This window comes from Vipera ursinii (assembly GCF_947247035.1).
Source record: "Vipera ursinii genome assembly, chromosome: Z".
NCBI lineage: Eukaryota > Metazoa > Chordata > Lepidosauria > Squamata > Viperidae > Vipera > Vipera ursinii.
The window spans coordinates 2,979,955-3,001,063 of NC_139517.1; the positions used below are offsets into that span (position 1 = coordinate 2,979,955).

Consider the following 21,109-nt stretch of genomic DNA (forward strand, 5'->3'; position numbering starts at 1 on the left):
TAAATAAATAAATTTTGCAACCTTCCTTGCCACCCTTGTGAACAGAGTCGCTGCCGTTGTTAAGCTAGTTCAGATGGTTGTTCAATGAATCCGGCTTCCCCATTGGCTGCTTGGTTTTGCCGGAAGGTTGCAAAAGGGGAGTCGCGTGAACCTGGGACGCTGCGACCGTTGTTAAGTGCATGTCAGTTGCCGAGCCGCCGAATTTCGATCCCAGGGATGCGGTGTGTGAAAAAACCGTCAAAAGTTATAACCACCGTTATAATTTTGATAGTCCCTAAAAAAGGAACGGCTGTTGAGGCAGGTATTTGTAGGATCAGTGCCTAAGAAGGGTTTAATAATTTATTAATTAATAATTAATAATAATCATTAAAAATAATAATCATTAAAAAAATGGTTACCCCTTTGTCTCCCCTTCACAGACACCCAAAGCCCCTTTACAAACCCGAAGTCTTCTGCAAACAGTTGCGAGAAAGCGCAACTCATAGAGAGGGCGCCTGATTTAAAGCTCGGTAGAGCTTCCGTGCCCAGCCGCAGTCTACCTGGGTCCCTCCGTCATCCAAAGAAAAGGCTCGCGGGAGGAAAACGAAGAACTATCTGAGCGTCGTCTCCCAACACGGGCAAAAAAAAACAAAATTTTGCAAATTTGCAGCCGGGCAATACCCAGATTGCCAAAAAATTGCACGCTTTAGATCTTTGGATGAAATAAAACTGGGCTCATCCCTCCACCCAGCCAAAGAGCTGGAGAGCCCTATCTTCTCTAAGGGAGAAGCAGATGCATCTGAGCATGAGCAGAGCGTTTCCCCTGCCTGGCGTCCCTTGCCAGGGAGCCTGGCTTGATGGGTTGGGTGGTTCCAGTGGGTTTTTTATTGGGCTCAGCCTCCAACCCCATAGACGAGGAAAGAAACAGATTTTATGCCCCTATCCAACAAGAGAAGCAGATGCCTCTGAACATGCGCAGAGTGCTTTCTCTAACTGGCCTCCCTTCCCAGCTGCTCCCAGCTGGCCGGGTGGGTTGGGTAGGCGCTCAACCTCCAAGCACAGATAAGAGGGAGGGAGGAAGGAAGGAAGGAAAGAAAGAAAGAAAGAAAGAAAGAAAGAAAGAAAGAAAGAAAGAGAAAAAGGAAGAAGGAAGGAAAGAAAAGAGAAAAACGAAGGAAGGGAAGGAAGAGGAAGGACGGATGAAAGGAAGAAAAAGGAAGGAAGAAAGGAAGAGGAAGGAAAAGGAAACAGAAAGAAAGAAGGAAGGAAAGAAGAAAGAAAGGAAGGAAGGAAGGAAGGAAGGAAGGAAGAGGAAGGAAGGAAAAGGATAGCAAAAGAAAGAAGAAAGAAAGAAAGAAAGAGGAAGAAAGGAAAAGGATAGATAGAAAAAGAAAGAAAGAAAGAAGAAAGGAAGGAAAGAAAGAAAGAAAGAAAGAAAAAGAAAGAAAGAAAAGGAAGGAAGGAAGGAAAGAAAAGAGAAAAATGAAGGAAGGGAAGGAGGAGGAAGGACGGATGAAAGGAAGAAAAAGGAAGGAAGAAAGGAAGAGGAAGGAAAAGGATAGAAAGAAAGAAAGAAAGAAAGAGAAAGAAAGAAAGAAAGAAAGAAAGAAAGAAAGAAAGAAAGAAAGAAAGAAAGAAAAAGAAGGAAGGAAGGAAGGAAGAGGAAGGAAGGAAAAGGATAGATAGAAAAAGAAAGAAAAAGAAAGAAAGAGAAAGAAAAGAAAAAGGAAGGAAGGAAAAGGATAGATAGAAAAAGAAAGAAAGAAAGAAAGAAAGAAAGAAAGAAAGAAAGAAAGAAAGAAAGAAAGAAAGAAAGAAAGAAAGAAAGAGAAAGGCCCTCTCTCACGGGGAAGATGCCTCTGAGCATGTGCAGAGCCCTTTCCCTGACTGACCTCCCTTCCTGAGGGAGGGGGGGGGAAATTGGGCGGTTGCAGTACGTCCTCCGCACCTGAACGGCGCTGGAGCTGCGCGCTTCCGGTTCTCCCTTTTAGCCCACCCCCGGAAGCCGCGTCTTGTGTGCTCCACACGTGCTGGGAGTTTGGAGGCTTGGCAGCCGCCGCTGGCCGCGCTCCGCCCGGGAAGTCCTCCGCCTTCCTCGCCCCCTTCCTCTCCCCTTTCCATGCCCCCCGGCCCGGCCTTCCCCCGCCTGCCTTCTCCCGCAGCCCCATGGCAGCCCAAGCGGAGCTGGAGCAGATCCTGGCGCTCCTGCTGCAGCCTGACAATGCCGTCATCCAACAGGTAGAGCGGCAGGCAGGTGGGGACGGAGGGGGGCATTGGGAGCTTTGGGGGTGTGGGTGTGGAGGGGGGCGCGTTGGCCGTGGGAGGCGACTTACAACAGTTCGCTTAAGGACCCAAGTGGGGAAAAAAGTGACTTACGACCGTTATTCACACTTACGACCATTGCTTCACCCGCCATGGGCACCTGGTCAAAATTTGGACGTTTTTGAGAAGAGACTGGAGAGCCACTTGTCTGAAATGGTTGGCCTAGATGACCTCCAAGGTCCCTTTCAGCTCTGTTATTCTACTCTATTCTGTATTTTATTATTTCTATTCTATTCTCCATTCTATTCCATTCCATTCCATTCTATATTATATTCTATATAATATAGCGCCTTGGTGGAGCAGTGGGCTAATGCCTCCTTAAGTAACACCAGCTGCCTGCAATTAGTGCAGGTTCGAGTCCCACCAGGCTCAAGGTTGACTCAGCCTTCCATCCTTCCGAGGTAGGTAAAATGAGGACCCAGATTGTTGGGGGCAATAAGCTGACTTTGTAATAATGCCGCTTGGGGTGTGTGTGAAAGCCCTAACAAGCAGGCATATACATAGAATGAAGGCTACTGCTAAGCTTGTAAGCCGCCCTGAGTCTTCGGAGAAGGGCGGGATATAAATGGAATTTAAATAAATAAATATATTCTATTCTATTCTTATTCTATTCCTTATTTCTATTCTATTCCATCCCATCCTGTTCTATTCTATTCTCTATTCTATTCCATTCCATTCTATATTCCATTCTATATTCTATTCTTATTCTATTCTTTATTTCTATTCTATCCCACCCCATTCCATTCCATTCCATTCCATATTCTATTCTTATTCTATTCTTTATTTCTATTCTATTCTATTCTATTCTATTCTATTCTATTCTATTCTATTCTATTCTATTCTATTCTATTCTATCCCATCCCATCCCATCCCATCCCATCCCATCCCATCCCATCCCATCCCATCCCATCCCATCCCATTCTATTTCTTATTTCTATTCTATTCCATTCTATTCTATTCACCATTTTTCACACGACCATTGCATCGTCCCCCATGGTCGTCTGATCAAAATTTGTATGCTTGCAACTGATTTGTAATTTATAACCGGTGCAGCCTCGCTGGGGTTCATGCGATCCTCTTTTGCGACCTTCCGACGAGTGGGGGTGGGGAGAGCCAGATTCCCTGAACAAACCGTGTGACTTACTTAACTGCTGCGATTCGCCTAACAGTGGTGCCAAGGAAAGTCGTAAAACAGGGCAAAACTCGCTTGACAAATGTCTCGCTTTACAAGAGAAATGCTGGGCTTGAGAGTAGTCATAAGTTGAGGACTGCTTGTAATGCCATTTTGTTTTCCCCTCGGAGGGTGTGTGTGGAAGTTAGAGGGGTTTGAATGGGTTGGGTGGGTTTCTTCCTCTTTGTTTTTCACATTTGGACACTTTAAGGCGGGTGGACTTCAACTCCCAGAATTCCCCAGCCATCATGGGGAACTGGGGACGGTGGGGGTGGAGGGTAGCTAAGTTTGAACAATTGGGAGGGTTTCTTCCTCTTTGATGACTTGTGGACTTCAACTCCCAGAATTCCTCAGCCAGCGTGAGGGAACTATGTTCCCCTTTATGACTTGTGGACTTCAACTCCCAGAATTCCTCAGCCAGGCATGCTGGCTGAGGAATTCTGGGAGTTGAAGTCATTGGCACCCTTCAGTCTCGAGAGACTATGGTATCGTGCTCGGGAAAGAGGCCCTAAAGCAGCATCTGGTGTGGCTAAAAAGGCCAATTCGAGAGTGGCAGGCCCTTCCACACTGAGGGACTGCCTCAGCCTGCCGCGTCAGGCCATGCTGGCTGAGGAATTCTGGGAGTTGAAGTCCACAAGTCATCAAAGGGCCACGTTTGAAGACCCCTGGTCTGGATTCAAGCCCGCAGTTTCATCAAAATGGCCGACTGAGGAATTCTGGGAGTTGAAGTCCACAAGTCATCAAAGGGCCAAGTTTGAAGACCCCTGGCCTAGCACGGTGCTTTTCAACCTTGACAACTTTTAAGACGTGTGGACTTCAACTCCCAGAATGCACAAAGTTGCCAACTTTAGTTTGTGCTGGTCTAGCACAATTTCCTCTCCCTTGCCTTTTCTTTAATTAATCAGCATAAGGAAGGAAAATAAAAAGCAAACAACTAAAGACATGACGGGCTTACAACAGGTCGTTTAGTGACTGCCCAAGGTCACAACGGCACTGAAAAAAGTGACTTATGACTGGGTTTTTTTTTCACACTTACGACCACTTATGACCTCATATTTATGACGGTCGCAGTGTCCTAGGCTCACGTGATCCCCTTTTGTGACCTTCTGACAAACCAAGTCTATGGGGGGAAGCCTGGTTCACTTAACCGGGTTACTGACCCGACAATTGCAGTGATATATAGTGATTTAATAAATCAGCTTTTACAAATAGAAGTGAAATATACACCGATTAGAAAAGATGTTATAGGTAGATGTCATAAGATAGGCAAGCAGTACAGTATTTTTATAACATGTGAAATACGAAAATATTGGGATGATGTATTGAAATAGAAAATTTGGATATTTAGATGCTAAATACTGAGAAAATAATGAGTGATAAGAATTGTTCGAATATTAGGGAGAAAGTAAGCTGAAACAAAGATCTATATGACAATAGAATATATGGTGAACTAATAAGATGATTTTTCTAAAAATGACACATGTTGGTAAGAAAAAAAATGTCACATATGGACGCTATTATTGTTGGACGAGCATGGAAGAAAATGTTTATATTTCATCATGTATGTATCAAAAATATTAAAAATTATATTTGTTTAAGGTTGAAGAAGGAGAACTCTATTGGGAGAAGAGAAGGTCAAAGAAGTATACTATTAATCAATATACTAATTATGGAAGTATAAAAATTAATTATTATTGACTGTTAACTACTATTGCTTGTGTGTGTGTGTTTTTTTAAAAAAAAATATGAACCAAGACAACACACTGTATACAGCAGGCACTAAGGATTGTTATTGTAAAAAATCAATGAAACATTTTTAATAATAAAAAAGCAATTGTAGTGATTGCAACTGAGGCAAGAAAAGTCATAAAATGGGACAAACTCACTTAACAACATAAATTGTGTACATTTGAGGGCTTCTGCTAAAATTTTACACTAGTTTCAGTAAAGGATAGCTGTATTTCATGACCAAGTGTCATATTATTTATGTATATATGCATTCATGTGCGTAGACCAGAGGTCTTCAAACTTGGCCCTTTTATGACTTGTGGACTTCAACTCCCAGAATTCCTCAGCCAGGCATGCTGGCTGAGGAATTCTGAGAGTTGAAGTCCACAAGTCATAAAAGAGTCATAATTCCCTCACGCTGGCTGAGGAATTCTGGGAGTTGAAGTCCACAAGTCATCAAAGGGTCATAGTTCCCTCACACTGGCTGTTTGAAGAGCCCTGCTTGAAGCCTTCAAGCCAAGTTTGAAGAGCCCTGCTTGAACTTCAACTCCCAGAATTCCTCAGCCAGGCACGCTAGCTGAGGAATTCTGAGAATTGAAGTCCACAAGTCATAAAAGAGTCATAATTCCCTCACGCTGGCTGAGGAATTCTGGGAGTTGAAGTCCACAAGTCATCAAAGGGCCAAGTTTGAAGACCCCTGATATAAAATGTGTACTAAAAATATATAAAAGCAACAAGATAAAGGATTAAAACAATAAAACAACATTAACGCCATTTGTTTAGTATATCATCTTGGGTTTTAAGCAACTCAACACAAGGTTTTCATTGAGTTGTTAGAGCTACAGGTTTGTTTTTTTCCCCAGTGTGGAAGGAAACTGCCCACTGAACAGAAATGAATTGTCTCCATTTTCTGGCTAAAATTTGTGGCCCTGAAAAAAAATCTAATTTACAGGTAGTCCTCAAGTTATCAGGATTTCTGTTGCCACGCAAGGCGGTTGTTACGTTCGTTTTTGCCCATTTTACGACTTTTTTTTTGCCCCGTTGTTAAGCAAATCATTGTAATTGATAAGTGAATCATGTGGGCGTTAAGCGAATCTGGCTTCCCCAATTGAAGCTGGCTGGGAAGGTCACCAGTGGGGATAGAAATAGAAAATTTGGATATTTAGATGCTAAATACTGAGAAAATGATGACTGATAAGAATTGTTCGAATATTAGGGAGAAAGTAACCTCAAACAAAGATGTATGATAATAGAATATATGGTGAACTAATAAGATGATTTTTCTAAAAATGACATGTTGGTAAGAAAAAAAAATGTCACATACAGATGCTATTATTGTTGGACAAGCATGGAAGAAAATGTTTATATTTCATCATGTATGCATCAAAAATATTAAAAATTATATTTGTTTAAGGTTGAAGAAGGAGAACTATTGGGAGAAGAGAAGGTCAAAGAAGTATACTATTAATCAGTATACTAATTATGGAAGTATAAAAATTAATTATTATTGACTGTTAACTACTATTGCTTGTGTGTGTGGTTTTTTTTTTAAAAAAAAATTATGAACCAAGACAACACACTGTATGCAGCAGACACTAAGGATTGTTATTGTAAAAAAGTCAATGAAACATTTTTAATAATAAAAAAAGCAATTGTAGTGATTCACTTTGCAACTGAGGCAAGAAAAGTCGTAACATGGGACAAACTCGCTTAACAACATGAATTGTGTACATTTGAGGTCTCAAGTAGAGACTAGAGACAATAAATCAATATAGATCAGGAGTCTTCAAACTTGGGTCTTTGATGACTCGTGGACTTCAACTCCCAGAATTCCTCAGGCAGTGTGCCTGGCTGAAGCATTCTGGGAGTTGAAGTCCACAAGTCACCAAAGACCCAAGTTTGAAGACTCCTGATCTATATTGATTTATTGTCTCTAGTCTCTACACCAGGGGTGTCCAAACTTTTTTCAAAGAGGGCCAGATTGGATGAAGTGAACATGCTGGAGGGCCAAACATTTTTCCTAACATTCTTTGAACAATTACAATTAAATGCAAATGAATTATTTTATGCCAAGTTAATTGCAAATGGCATACTTTTTTATTTTATAACATAAGCTCAACTGACAGCTGAGTTTTCACAATGTATTTTAAATAAATTTAAAAAAAACTTACTGTGTGAGCTGTTACCAGAGAGTCTGACCTTGTCAAACTTACTTTGACAAGGTCAGACTCTCTGGTAACAGCTCACACACTTCCACCACTTCACAAATTCTGCTAGGCCAGGGCCCTACCTACCCCTGTCCAGCTCCCCACATCCCAGCCCATAAAATGGCTGTGAAACACAGAATGCGCGCACGTGCACACACACACACACAGAGAGAGACACACCCGCCCTTCCCTGGATGTCGCCTTCGCCCAGGGGAGCCAGAGGGATTCGAAGCCGGGGCAGCTCCGGCGGCAAAGAAGGCGTGCCCTCGCTGCACCGGCACAGACGCCGCACCAAGCCCGCGGCGGGGGGAGGAGCGTGGCGGTTCAGCCAGACAAGAAAAGGTGCGGGAAGCGGCTGCCGCCTGGTAACGGCACCCAGGCTCACAACGTGGAGGCGGCGAGCAAGCACGCGCTCAGGGCGAGGCGGCCGCGGTCCGGTGAGGGAAGACCGCCGAGGGAGTGGCTGGCCGGGCTGCGCTGCTGCCGAGCGAAGCTCGGCCGGGGTGCCCGCTCTGCTCTGCCTGGCGCCAGCTCAGAGACTCCGCCCGCCAGGCCCTTCTCCCGCTCAGCCAGGCCAGGCGCGCACCGTCAGCCTCGCTGCACCGGCACAGACGGTGCGCCAAGCCTGGGGCGGGGGGGGAGGAGCGCGGCGGTTCGGCCAGGCAGGAAAAGGTGTGGGAAGCGACTGCCGCCTGGTAACGGTGCCCGGGCTCACAACGTGGAGGCGGTGTAGCGAGGCTGACGGTGCGCGCCTGGCCTGGCTGAGTGGGAGAAGGGCCTGGCAGGCGGAGTCTCTGAGCTGGCGCCAGGCAGAGCAGAGCGGGTGCCCCGGCCGAGCTTTGCTCGGCAGCAGCGCAGCCCGGCCGGCCACTCCCTCGGCGCTCTTCCCTCACTGGACCGCGGCCGCCTCGCCCTGAGCGCGCGCTTGCTCGCCGCCTCCACGTTGTGAGCCCGGGTGCCGTTACCAGGCGGCGGCCGCTTCCTGCACCTTTTCCTGCCTGGCCGAACCGCCACGCGCTCAGCTAGGCCAGGCGCGCACCATCAGCCTCGCTGCACCGGCACAGATGCCGCGCCAAGCCCGGGGTGAGGGGAAGGAGCACGGCAGTTCGGCCAGGCAGCCGGCCCTTCAACCCACCGGAGGAGCGGCAGATCGGCGCGGCCGGAGTCGGGAAAGCCACTAGAAGGGGGATGGGAATCACCTCTCCCCGCCGGGGGGGTCGCCCAGCCCGTCCCGGGAGGCTGACATTTCTGCAGCTGAAAAAGTCGTCTCGGATTCCATGGCGGAAGGTCACCCCCGGGACTCCAGCGCCAGGCAGGGCTGAGAGGGGGAGGGGGGAAGAAAGGGAGGGAAGGAGACAGGGAGGAGAAAGGACGAATGGGGGGAGGGAGGGAAGGAGAAAGAGAGAAGGAAGGAAGGAAGGAAGGAAGGAAGGAAGGAAGGAAGGAAGGAAGGAAAAAGAGAGAATGGAGGCAGGAGAGAGGAAGAAGAAAGAGAAGAGAGAGAGAGAGAGAGAGAGAGAGAGAGAGAGAAAGAAAGAAAGAAAGAAAGAAAGAAAGAAAGAAAGAAAGAAAAAAGAAAGAAAGAAATCGGAGGCTTGGACAGACCCCGCTCCAGGCTCCGGGGCCGCCACCACGGAATGCCCAGCCTCGGGGGGGAGTCTTCTGCAGGCGCACCCTGGCCCCCTCCCCTCCCCTCCCTCCCTCCCGCGGCCCGTCCCCAAGGCGGCGCCCGCGGGTCCCCGGACTCACAGCATGCAGAGGGCGAAGGCGCCGGCCATGCTCTCGCTGTCGCGCACCAGGAAGCTGCCAGCCCACCCGGCCCACGCCAGCAGCTCCTCAGCCGCCGCCCGGCTCAGGTCCTTGTGGTACCAGAGCGGCCAGACCAGCACCGCCGGAGGCCCCGCACCCGGGAGCCCCAGCGCCGCCGGAGCCGCCGCCATGGGCAGCCGCGGCGTGCAGGGAAGGTGCTCAGCGGGATGGGTGGGCAGGCCGAGACCCCCGCCGGCCACCCCCGCCTCGCCCACAGTGCCACATGGCCCGACCAGAGACCCCCGGCCGCTCAGGGCATGCCCGGCCCAGCGGCTCCTCCTCTGGGCTGCGCTCCGGCCGGGATGAGGGCGCGATCCGCTCTCCGCGGGCTTCCCCTGCGCACTGGAGCTGCCCCGGGCCCCGAGCAGGCCCGGTGGAGGAGGAGGAGGAGGCGGAGGAAGCCGTGTGGAGCCCCGGAGCCTGGCTGGTGGGGTGGGGGCGGCAGCTGGGCCGGCCTGCGCTTCCTGGGGCGGCCCCTTGGCGGGGGAGGCGGGAGCAGCTCCCGAAGGGGCGGCCCTCAATCAGAAGGGAGGGCCGTGGGAGGGCCGCATTTACATACAGCAGGGAGGGCTGTTGCGGGCCGTATTAAACTGCCCCGCGGGCCGCAAATGGCCCGCGGGCCGGACTTTGGACATGCCTGCTCTACACGGTTTGAAACATTCCTCCCTTTAGGTTTTGTCAAAAGAGAAGCTTTGGGGGCAAATCCTTCAAAAAAAAAAGGGACATTTGGAGCTGGTTTAACGCTTTGCTGCCTGTTCTTTCATCCTACCAGGCGACAGCGCAGCTGAAAGAGGTACTCAAGCAACCGTCAGCTCTTTCCCACCTCTGCCACGTGATGACACATTCACAAGACCCTCAGGTAAGTCACCACGCGCTCTGCCAGGTGAGAAGGAACTCAAACTTAAGCTTAGTTGTAAACATAGGTGGTTGCAAACGACGAGAAGGGAGAATAGATGTTTATAAGACAAGGTTTTTATACGTGGGTATTGTATGTGTACCCTTTTGAGAGCAGGCAGAAGCATTTCATTTTTAATGTGGGCCAGTGTGCGCACAGTAAAAAGTGACAATAAAGGATATCTTAAGGTAATTTTTATTGTCATATTTTACTATGAGCACACTGGCCCATGTTAAAAGTGAAATTCTGTTGCCTGCTCTCAAAAGAAAACATATATCTACCCATATACATACATAACACACTCACATATGCTACTGTGTTTCCGCAGAAGTTAGATCCAGCCCAGTAGTAAGCCCTAGCTTGATTTTATAAGCCTTACTCCAAAACTAAGCTCTACTTTGGGGGCAAGGTGGACCCCTAAAAATCTAGCTGGGGGGATGAAGCTGCCCCATGTGGCCTGCACCCTCTTACCTTATCGGTAGGTGTCATGGTATGGGAGGCCTGGCTGTGGTGGTCCTAAGGTAAGACATTCTCCAAAAGTAAGACCCAGTGCCTCTTTTAAAGGCAAAAAATATATAAGACCGGGTCTTAATTTCAGGGAAACACAGTATATACATACATACATAAATATATTGTGTTCAAAATGGACATTGATTAATTACATGTGTGTATGTAGATAGACAAACAGACAGACAGACTGGATGGACGGACGGATGGATGGTTGTAATGGATGGATGGAAACAGATTATATAGATAGGCACACAGACTGGATGGATGGACGGACGAATGGATGGACAGAATGGATGGATGGTTGTAACGGATGGATGGAAACAATAGATAGACAGGCAGAGATACAGTCATGGCTGAAATTGTTGGCACCCCAGAAATTTTTCCAGAAAATCAAGTATTTCTCACAGAACAGTATTGCAGGAACACATGTTTTGCTGTACACAGGTTTATTCCCTTTGTGTGTATTGGAACACAACAAAAAAAAGGGAGGAAAAAAAGCAAATTGGACATAGCAGTTTTGACATTATGTAAATTACTAACAAAGAATTAAAGGGAAACTGAGATGCATTTCTGATTTCTGTAATTTACACAAATATATGAACTGTCCGGTGTGACTACAGCCTGTTCGATGGCCTTCAAGATAGGCTGAAAACAGGAAATAAAGATTTCCCCCATGTTTGGGGCCTAGCAAGGTAATCTAAATAGTTAACATTTGACTCATATCTCCCCTTGCAGAAAGCTAACAAAGCGAGAGAGATCCTGTGGCTCAAGAGGTAAATAACACTGCCTAATATGCAATCAGCCCAGGTTCGAATCTCAGAAGGGTATAGCTGACTGATGAAGACTAAAGAGTCAGAAATGCATCTCAGTTTCCCTTTAATTCTTTGTTAGTAATTTACACACACACACACACACACACATATATATACATATATACATACATACATACATACATACATATATATATATATATATATATATATATATATATATATATATATATATATATATATATGGAGGGAGAGAGAGAGAGGGAGGGAGGGAGGGAGAGACAGACACAGTATGGACGGATGGACAGAATGGATGGATGGAAACAGATTAGATAGACAGACAGAATGGATGGATGGTTGAAATGGATGGATGGAAACAGATTAGATAGACTGGATGGATGGACGGACAGAATGGATGGATGGTTGTAACGGAATGGATGGAAACGATAGATAGACAGACAGACAGGTCTGTGCGGTGTGGCTTTCTCCCTGCCAAAGCCACCCTGCTTTATTTCTCAGCATCTGCTCCTTCCCTCCTTTCCTTCGCAGCCTGACCAGCGTCTCTCTCCCTTCTTCCTCAGATCCAGCAGTTTGCCGCCGTGTTGCTGAGACGGCGGCTGAGCAAACACTGGAAGAAAATGGCCGCAGCGGATCAAGAGATGTAAGTCCAGGGAAGAAGGCAAATCTGTTCATCTGTTGTTACGATGATGGCGATTAATTCCGGTGCGTCGCACAGACGTTGAGGCTGGATTTGGCTTTTTTTTTTTTTTTTTTTTGGACTTCCAGTCCTCTCCGAGGACCCTTATAATGTGATTGAAACATCGGAATCGGAGAGACCCAGTTTAGACAATTTGCGGGTGTTGAACAGCGTGGCTCACTCGCAAAGCGAGGACGGTTGTGTTTTCCTTCCAAAACTAAAGTCTTCCCCCAAATCCCCTCTCTTTTCAGGCTGAAAACCCTGGTGCTAAACAGCCTGCAACGGCAGACAGAGTGAGTTATTCCTTCTGGGGGAGGCACGTAGGGGTTAGTTTAGCGTCTTTCCCCACCCACCCACCCAAAAAGAAAAAAAAAAGATAAATCCTCTTTTCCAGCCACAAAGTCTCTCTGGGCCTAGCCCAGCTGGCGGCCGTCATCTTGAAGAACGAGACTTTGGAGAAGTGGCCCCAGATGCTTCAGAGCATTCAGCACGGGGCCCGCTCCCGAGACCCCAGCCGGTGCCAGGTGGGTCCAGACGGGGGGCAGGTGGTGCAAAGCGAGGGAGGGGAGCGTCTCAGGGGCCCCTTGTGAAGCCCCCCATCTGTCTACCTATATCTCTGCCTGCCTGCCTACTTACCTACCTGCCTCTACCTGTCTGTCTGTCTAATCTGTTTCCATCCGTTACATCCATTCATTCATCTATCCATCCATCCATTCTGTCTGTCTGTCTCAGTGTCTGTCTGTCTATCTATCTATCTATCTATCTATCTATCTATCTATCCATCCACATCCATTACATCCATCCATTCATTCTGTTCATTCATTCATCCATCCATCCATTCTGTCTCAGTCTGTCTGTGTCTGTCTGTCTGTATCTATCTACCTACCTATCTATCTATCTATCTATCTATCTATCTATCTATCTATCTATCTATCTATCATCTGTTTCCATCCATTACATCCATCCATTCATTCTGTTCATTCCTTCATCCTGTCTGTCTGTCTGTCTGTCTATCTATCTATCTATCTATCTATCTATCTATCTATCTATCTATCTATCTATCTATCTCATCTGTTTCCATTCATTACATCCATTCATTCATTCTGTTCATTCCTTCATTCATTACATCCATCCATCGATCCTGTCTGTCTGTCTGTCTATCTATCTATTTCCATCTGTTACATCCATCCATCCATTCTGTTTATCCATCCGTCCGTCCGTCTGTCCGTCCATCCTGCCTGCCTGCCTGCCTATCTATCTATCTATCTATCTATCTATCTATCTATCTATCTATCTATCTATCTTATCTGTTTCCATCCATTACATCCATCCATTCATTCTGTTCATTCATCCATCCATCCATCCTTTCTGTCTGTCTGTCTATCTTACCTTTTATCTTTTTCTACCTTTATTATTTTTACCTCAAGGTGGGGAACACACCTAATTATACTCCTTCATCCTCCTGTTTTCCCCACCACAGCCCTGTGAAGTGGGTTGGGTTGAGAGAAAGGGATTGGGCCAAAGTCACCCAGCCGGCTTTCATGCCGAAGGCAGAACTAGAACGCGGTGTCGCCTGGGTTCTAGCTAGACCACCTTGTCCCTCCACCCCCTTGTGGTCACAGATGGCGTTGCTGCTGCTGCAGTCTGCTCTGGATCTGGACGCAGACCAGTTCTCTCCCTACTACAAAGATCTCCTGCGCCTCTTCCATCAGACGCTCAACAACCGGAGCCAGCCGGCCGTCCTTTACTATTCCCTCCGGAGCTTGAGTGCCGTGGTAGGAGGGCTGAGCTCTGACGAAGTGGTGGGTACACCATCCTCTTCCTCTTTCGTCCCACCTGCCTGCTTCTCCTCCTTCCCCTCCTCCTCCTCCTCCTCCTCATTGAGGCCGAAGCCTCAGTGTTGCTGGTAGAAAGTAACTCAAAGGGACTGGGGAACTCTTTGCCACCAGCTCCAGATGAAAATCTGCGGCCCTCCCAATGCTCCTGGACTGGCAGTGGCTGCTGGTCTAGACAGCCACTCATTTCCTCCCTTCCCCATCCCCCCACCCCCTGACTACCCAATGCCCTTTGTTTGGGAAAACGATCATTTTTGAAACTGGATTTCTGGCGGATCGACTTTGACTGATGAATCCTGTGCTTTAATTTACCGATCGGTATAAAAACGGCACGCTTAAAATCGAAACCTTTTTTGAATCCAGGTTAACTCTGGAAGATTGAATAGTCGCCTTCCAGGGCTGGCTGGGGGATTCTGGGAGTTGAAGTCCAACTGTTTTCAAAGGTTGAGAAGCCCTGCAGTGTGTGTTTCATTTTTAAGTGGCTCTCCAATCTCTTTCTTCCAGACTCTGATGTCTTCCATGGTGCCCAAGGTGATAGCAGCCATCCGGGAACTCATTCACGTGAACGAGGTGCAGTCTTGTTTGTGCGCGTGTAAAGCGGGGCCCTTCAAACTTGGCCCTTTAATGACTTGTGGACTTCAACTCCCAGAATTCCTCAGCCAGCGTGCCTGGCTGAGGAATTCTGGGAGTTGAGGTCCACAAGCAGGGGTCTTCAAACTTGGCCCTTTTAGGACTTGTGGACTTCAACTCCCAGAATTCCTCAGCCAGTGTGCCTAGCTAAGGAATTCTGGGAGTTGAAGTCCACAAGTAGGGGTCTTCAGACTTGGCCCTTTGATGACTTGTGGACTTTAACTCCCAGAATTCTTCAGCCAGCGTGCCTGGCTAAGGAATTCTGGGAGTTGAAGCCCACAAGCAAGGATCTTCAAACTTGGCCCTTTGATGACTTGTGGACTTCAAAACTCCCAGAATTCCTCAGCCAGCGTGCCTGGCTGAGGAATTCTGGGAGTTAAAGTCCACAAGTCATTCAAGGACCAATCTTTTCCCACTCCTCATCTAATCCTCAAACGGCAATGTCTTCTCTTCTTTCCCCCCCCCCCCGGTTCTCTTTTCTAACTTGGACCACCCGCCCATCCTGCAGGTCCAGGCAAGCGAAGCGATGGAGGTTTTTGACGAACTCCTAGAGACGGAAGTCGCCATCGTGGTCCAGCATCTCTCCGAAGTCGTGAACTTCTGCCTGGAGGTGAACGGGATGGGCGGCTGGCCGGTCACCCCCCCCCCCCATTCCTGCCGCCTGCTCCAATCCCCTGGCGCCCCCTCCTGGCCGTGCCTCTTTCCTGCGACTTCTGCGGTCCCTGGCGCCCCATGCGGGCCACACTCCTTTCCTCTTTCCTGAAACCTCCAACCTGCTGGTGCCCCCTGCTGGCCATCCCTCTTTCCTGAAACCCCTGGCACCCCCTGTTGGCCACGCCTCTTTCCTGTGCATGACCCACTGCCACGGTGCCCCCTACTGGCTGGCCATGCCTCTTTACTGGCGCTAACTTCATCCTCTGCTGGCCACGTCTCTTTCCTGGCACTTACTTTACCCTGGTGGCCACGCCTCTTTCCTGAAACTCCACCACCTGTCCCCCCATTGGCCACGCTTCTTTCCTGACACCACCCACTGGCACCCCCTGCTGGCCACGCCTCTTTCTTGGCACTTACTTCACCTCCCTGGCCACGCCTCTTTCCTGAAACTCCACCCACTGGCACCCTCTGCTGCCCACGGCTCTTTCCTGCCTCCTCTTCCACTTCTAGGGCACCTCCCACTGGCCACACCTCTTTCCTCCCCCCCCCCGCTTCATCCCCACAGCGCCCCCTGCTGGCTGGCCACCGATCTGGCCCCTGCCCTGACTCGGCCTCCTTTCCCACACAGGTGGCCTCCAACCGGCAGCTGAGCGACGGCCTGCGGGTGAAGGCGCTCTCCTGCATCAGCTACCTGGTCAAGCTGAAAAGCAAGGTCAGGGCTGCCCCCTACTCTCCCCCCCCCCCGCATCATCCTGCCCCCTGCCACAGGAGCCCCCTCACCCCCCCACTTCTCTCTCTCTCCCCCCCCCCCCAGGCCATCCTGAAGCACAAGCTGCTCTCGCCCATCCTGGCGGCCCTCTTCCCCATCATGAGCGCGGAGCCTCCCCCCGGCCAGATGGACTCGGAGGACGAGCTGACCGAGGAGGAGATCGAAGACCAGGCCGAGGTCCAGCAGCCCAAACACTTTGCGGTCCAGGTCTGCCTTTCCCCCCCCCCTTTCCGATTGGGGGCAGCAATCTTTCAATTTCAAGGCCCCCCCCCCGACTTCTAGCATGGTCTGAGCTCGGTGGGCTCCGCCTCCTCCCTCCCAGAATCCCCTGCGTTTGTACCCAGTTCGCCACTATTTTCTAAGCCTTTGGGTCCTCGACTCCCAGCATGCCCCAGGCTCCTTTCCTCCCCACCCTCCCAGAATCCCCTGCGGGGCAGATCCCAGCTGGGTTCTTTTGCCTTCGAGGGGGACTCTCCAAGTTGGGACAGTTGGAAGCCGGGTGGCCTTCCCTTCAGTTGGCGCTTTGGCTCAAGTTTCTAGAGGGCGATTCCATTGGTGGAGTCCACCCGGCCCAGCAAACCACCAATCCCGGCTTATTCCCGGCAGAGCTACAAGACATTATGCCCCAAAGCAGATTGTGGTTTTAGAGTCAAGTGGGAGCTTAGAGAAAAATCCTGGCAACGTTAAGACGGGCGGACTTCAATCCCAGAATTCCCCAGCCAGCTTAGCTGGCTGGGGAATTCTGGGAGTTGAAGCCCGCCCGTCTTAACGTTGCCAAGATTGGAGATCCCTACCCTACAGGATTCCCTAGTCAAATCTTCCTTTTGCCCCCCCCCCCACAACAGGTGGTGGACATGCTGGCACTGTACCTGCCCCCCGAAAAACTCTTCCCCCAGCTGGTAAGTGGGGGTATTATAGATGGGGGGCAGTTTCAGAATGATGACAAGGGGGGCAGCCATGCCTTAAAAGTACTCCTGTGGCTTTTCCCCCCAGACGCCTCTAATGGAGCCGGCCCTTTTGAGCCCCAACCCTTATCACCGCAAGGCCGGGCTCATGTGCTTGGCGGTTCTGGCGGAAGGCTGCGGGGACCACATCCGCAACAAGTACGTATTCTCCCCACCTACCCCTTGGGGGGGCGGGCTTTGGGATCAGGCCCTGTCCCACTCGCAGGTGGTTCTTCTATTTCTGACGGTCACAGCGTCCCCGGGCGGTCATGTGATCTCTTTCTGTGACCTGTCAAGGGGGGAAAGCCAGATTCACTGAATGACCACACTATTAACTGTCGTGATTCACTTAACTCTGGCAAAAGAGGACGTAAAACGTGGCAGAACTCAACAAATGTCTCATGTAGCAACAGAAATTTTGGGCTCAATTGTGGCCGTAAGCCGAGGACTTCCTGTAGAGTACAATTCTTTAGTGACCATGTCAGAGCATGCACAGTCTTATTGCACGAGTTAATCCAGGAGTAAACACAATAAACAGTGTTTGTATCAAATGGTGGTTTATCTTACACTATCTACAATATCATACACCAGGAACAACATACATACAGCAGGATACAAACCACAATTCCAGCAGGAAACAGAAAAGAGAGATGCTTCACCAAGCCTTCCCTTTTATACTCAGGCTCTTAAAGGGACACAGACCCTGCTGAGTCATTCCCATCATTGCATCATACACCTTTCATTACATAAGCTATTTAGCTGTTAAATCAGGGGTGTCAAACTCAATTTCATTGAGGGCCGCATCAGCATTGCGGTTGCCCTCGGGGGGTGTGTGTGGCCTGGGTGGGCGTGGCCTACTGGGTGGGCGTGGCCAGAGTGCGTATGGCCTACTGGGTGGGCGTGGCCAGCTCTACATCGTTGGCATCAAGGGTGCCTATGGGGTCCTGGGCAGGAGTGGGACAGATCTGGGGGTCTCTGGCAGAAGGAGGGTCTCTGGGCCAGGGCCAAGGCAGTGGGGGCCGTTCCCTCACTGTTTCCAGGATGGCTTCGTGGGCCACATGAAACCACTTCGCGGGCCGGATCCGGCCCCCGGGCCTTGTGTTTGACATGTCTGTGTTAAATCATTACCCTGACAGACCATTCTAACTTACGACGGCACTGAAAATGAGTGACGTATGACCATTTTTCACACTTAGCCCCGTTGCAGCCTCCTCCACGGCCACGTGATCAAAATTTGGACGCTTGACAATTGACTCGTATTTACGACGGTCGCCGTGTGGTCCCCGGGTCACAGGGTCCCTTTTGGCAACCACCTGACAAGCAAAGTCAGTGGGGAAGCCGGATTCACGGCACAGCCCTGTTATTCACTGCAGTGACTCGCTTAGCGACGGTGGCAAGGAAGGTGGTTAAAATGGGGCCAAACTCGCTTAACAGTGGTCTGACTTAGCCACAGAAATTGGGAGCGCAATTGTGGTTGTAAATGGAGGAGGACGACTTGCATCTGCACCTGGGCTCGGAACGTCAAGGGGATGTCATTGGAATCAATCTAGGGACGGCTCCGCAGTCTCTTGAGGTGACGTGGCCTCGATCCTGTGTCCGTGTCCTTCCGTCCACAGGCATCTCCAGCCCATGTTGCAGGTGGTATGTCGAGCACTGGCAGACGACAGCCAGGTGGTACGCAACGCGGCACTCTTCGCCTTGGGCCAGTTCTCCGAGAATCTCCAGGTGAGCCGTGCCGAAAGGAGAAAGCAGTTCGTAATATGAATAATTAAAAAGGTAAAGGTAAAGGTTCCCCCGCACATGTGTGCTAGTCGTTTCCGACTCTAGGGGCCGGTGCTCATCTCCGTTTCAAAGCCGAAGAGCCAGCGCTTGTCCGAGGACGTCTCAGTGGTCATGTGGCCGGCATGACTAGACGCCAAAGGCGCACGGAACGCTGTTACCTTCCCACCGGAGTGGTCCCTATTTTTCTACTTGCATCTTTACATGCTTTCGAACTGCTAGGTTGGCAGAAGCTGGGACGAGTAACAGGCGCTCACTCTGTTACGCGGCAGTCGGGATTTGACCCGCCAAACTGCCGACCTTCTGATTGATAAGCTCAGCATCCTAACCCACTGAGCCACCATGTCCCTTAATATGAATAATTAGTTAACTATTAATCCATCAGAATAGAGCCGGAAGGGGCCGTGGAGGTCTTCTCCAATCCCCCTGCTGGAGCAGGAGACCCTATACCAGGGGTCGGCAACCTTGGCTCTTTTATGACTCATGGACTTCAACTCCCAGAATTCCTGAGCCAGCCATGCTGAGGGGAAAGGGAGAGGTTTCCAAGCTGAGCCATGCTGGCTCAGGAATTCTGGGAGTTGAAGTCCACGAGTCATAAAAGAGCCAAGGTTGCCTACCCCTGCCCTATACCAAGGGCCCCCAACCTGTGGTCTGCAGCCTAGTACCGAGCCATGGCCTATTGGCCACCGGGCCCCAGGAATAGCTGGCAAGCCCCCCCCCTTGCGGTAGCACCCCCATTTGCACATGCGTACGGGCGCCAGCGACCCATTTATCTTACGTGTGCGGCCCGTTTGCACATGTGTGCTAACACTAGCACTGCCATTGTGCACGTGCCCATTTGCCTGCTTCTTCTTCCAGGCCGCCAAGCTGCAATGGTTGGGGAGCTGTGCCTTACACCATTTCAGACAAAAAGGTTGCGCAGTCTGTTCTTCAAAACCTCCAGGTGTTGGAGCACCCACAGCTTCCGGTGGCCAGCTGTTCCACTGGTTAATTGTCCTCCCTGTTAGCAAATTTCTCCTTCATTCGAGGTTGCTTCTCTGCTTGGATTAGTTTCCATCCGTTGCTTCTTGTCTTGCCCTCTGTTGTTTTGGAGAATAGCTTGACTCCCTCTTCTTTGGGGCAGCCCCCTCAAATACTGGAAAACTGCTATCATGTGCCTTCTAGACCGGCCATTCCCAAATCCTGCAGCCGTTCTTCCTATGTTTTAGTCTCCAGGCCTTTTAATCATCTTAGCTGCTCTTCTTTGCACTTTTTTTTTCAAAGTCTCGACATCTTTTTTTTTTTTTTTTGCAATGTGGTGACCAAAACTGGATGCAGGATTCCCGGTGTGGCCTCACTAAAGGCTTTACAAAGCGGTACTAAGACTTCGCGTGATTTCGATTCTACGAAAGCAGGGACGCCCAGTCCTCGCGCTTAGGACCCTTGTAGCATCTTCATAGCGACGCGATCAAAATTTGGGCGAGCCGCTTCCCGAGAGTGCCCAGATTGTGGTTAAGTGACCGTGGGAAATGCTGCGACGGTGCTAAAACGAGGACCAGTTACCAGGCACCTTTAATTTCAGACGGTCATTAAAACAGAGGGCTGTTTATCGAGGACCATGAGCCAAGAGTGTGCAGCAGCAGCTAAAAAAGCTAACATAATCCCAGGTTGTATAAACAGAGGCATAGAAGCAAGATCACTCAAGGTATTAGTGCCGCTTTGTAAAACCCTAGTGAGGCCACACCTGGGATAAAGGTAAAGGTTCCCCCGCACATGCGTGCTAGTTGTTTCCAACTCTAGGGGCCGGTGCTCCGTTTCAAAGCCGAAGAGCCAGCGCTTGTCTGAGGACGTCTCAGTGGTCATGTGGCCGGCATGACTAGACGCCAAAGGCGCACGGAACGCTGTTACCTTCCCACCGTCGCAGTCCCTATTTTTCTACTTGCATTTTTACGTGCTTTCGAACTACTAGGTGGGCAGAAGCTGGGATGAGTAACAGGCGCTCACTCTGTTACGCGGCACTCGGGATTCGACCCGCCAAACTGCCAACCTTCTGATCGACCAGCTCAGCGTCCTAACTCACTGAGCCACACCGCGTCCCCACCACCTGGGATACTGCAGCCAATTTTGGTCACCATATCACAAAAAAAAAGGATGTTGAGAATCTGGAAAAAAAATTCAAGAGAAGAGCAACTAAGATGATCCAAGGCCCTGGAGACCAAAACATACGAAGGACGGCTGCGGGATTTCGGTTTGGCCAGTCTAAAGAAAAGAAGAAATAGGGGAGACATGATAGCAGTACTCGAGTATTTGAGGGGCTACCACAAAGAAGAGGGGGGGGGTCAATTTATTCTACAAAGCACCAGAAGGCAGGACGAGAAACAATGGCTGGAAACTCCTCAAGGAGAGAAGCAACCTGGAATTAAGGAGAAAC

At 49.6% G+C, this 21,109-nt stretch overlaps 1 protein-coding gene across 1 annotated transcript; it reads left to right on the top strand.

Moving 5' to 3' along the window:
• Window positions 1–1,820: 1,820 nt before the first annotated feature.
• IPO4 (importin 4) lies at window positions 1,821–19,428 on the top strand (the record flags this gene model as incomplete). Its single annotated transcript, XM_083378752.1, has 14 exons — window positions 1,821–2,217; window positions 9,989–10,075; window positions 11,973–12,052; window positions 12,340–12,381; window positions 12,483–12,612; window positions 13,711–13,890; window positions 14,428–14,493; window positions 15,062–15,163; window positions 15,836–15,919; window positions 16,022–16,183; window positions 16,822–16,875; window positions 16,970–17,079; window positions 18,537–18,645; window positions 19,357–19,428. The coding sequence occupies exons 1-14, from the start codon at window positions 2,146–2,148 to the stop codon at window positions 19,426–19,428; spliced, it is 1,350 nt and encodes a 449-aa protein (XP_083234878.1). The 5' UTR covers window positions 1,821–2,145.
• Between the last annotated feature and the right edge of the window lie 1,681 nt (window positions 19,429–21,109).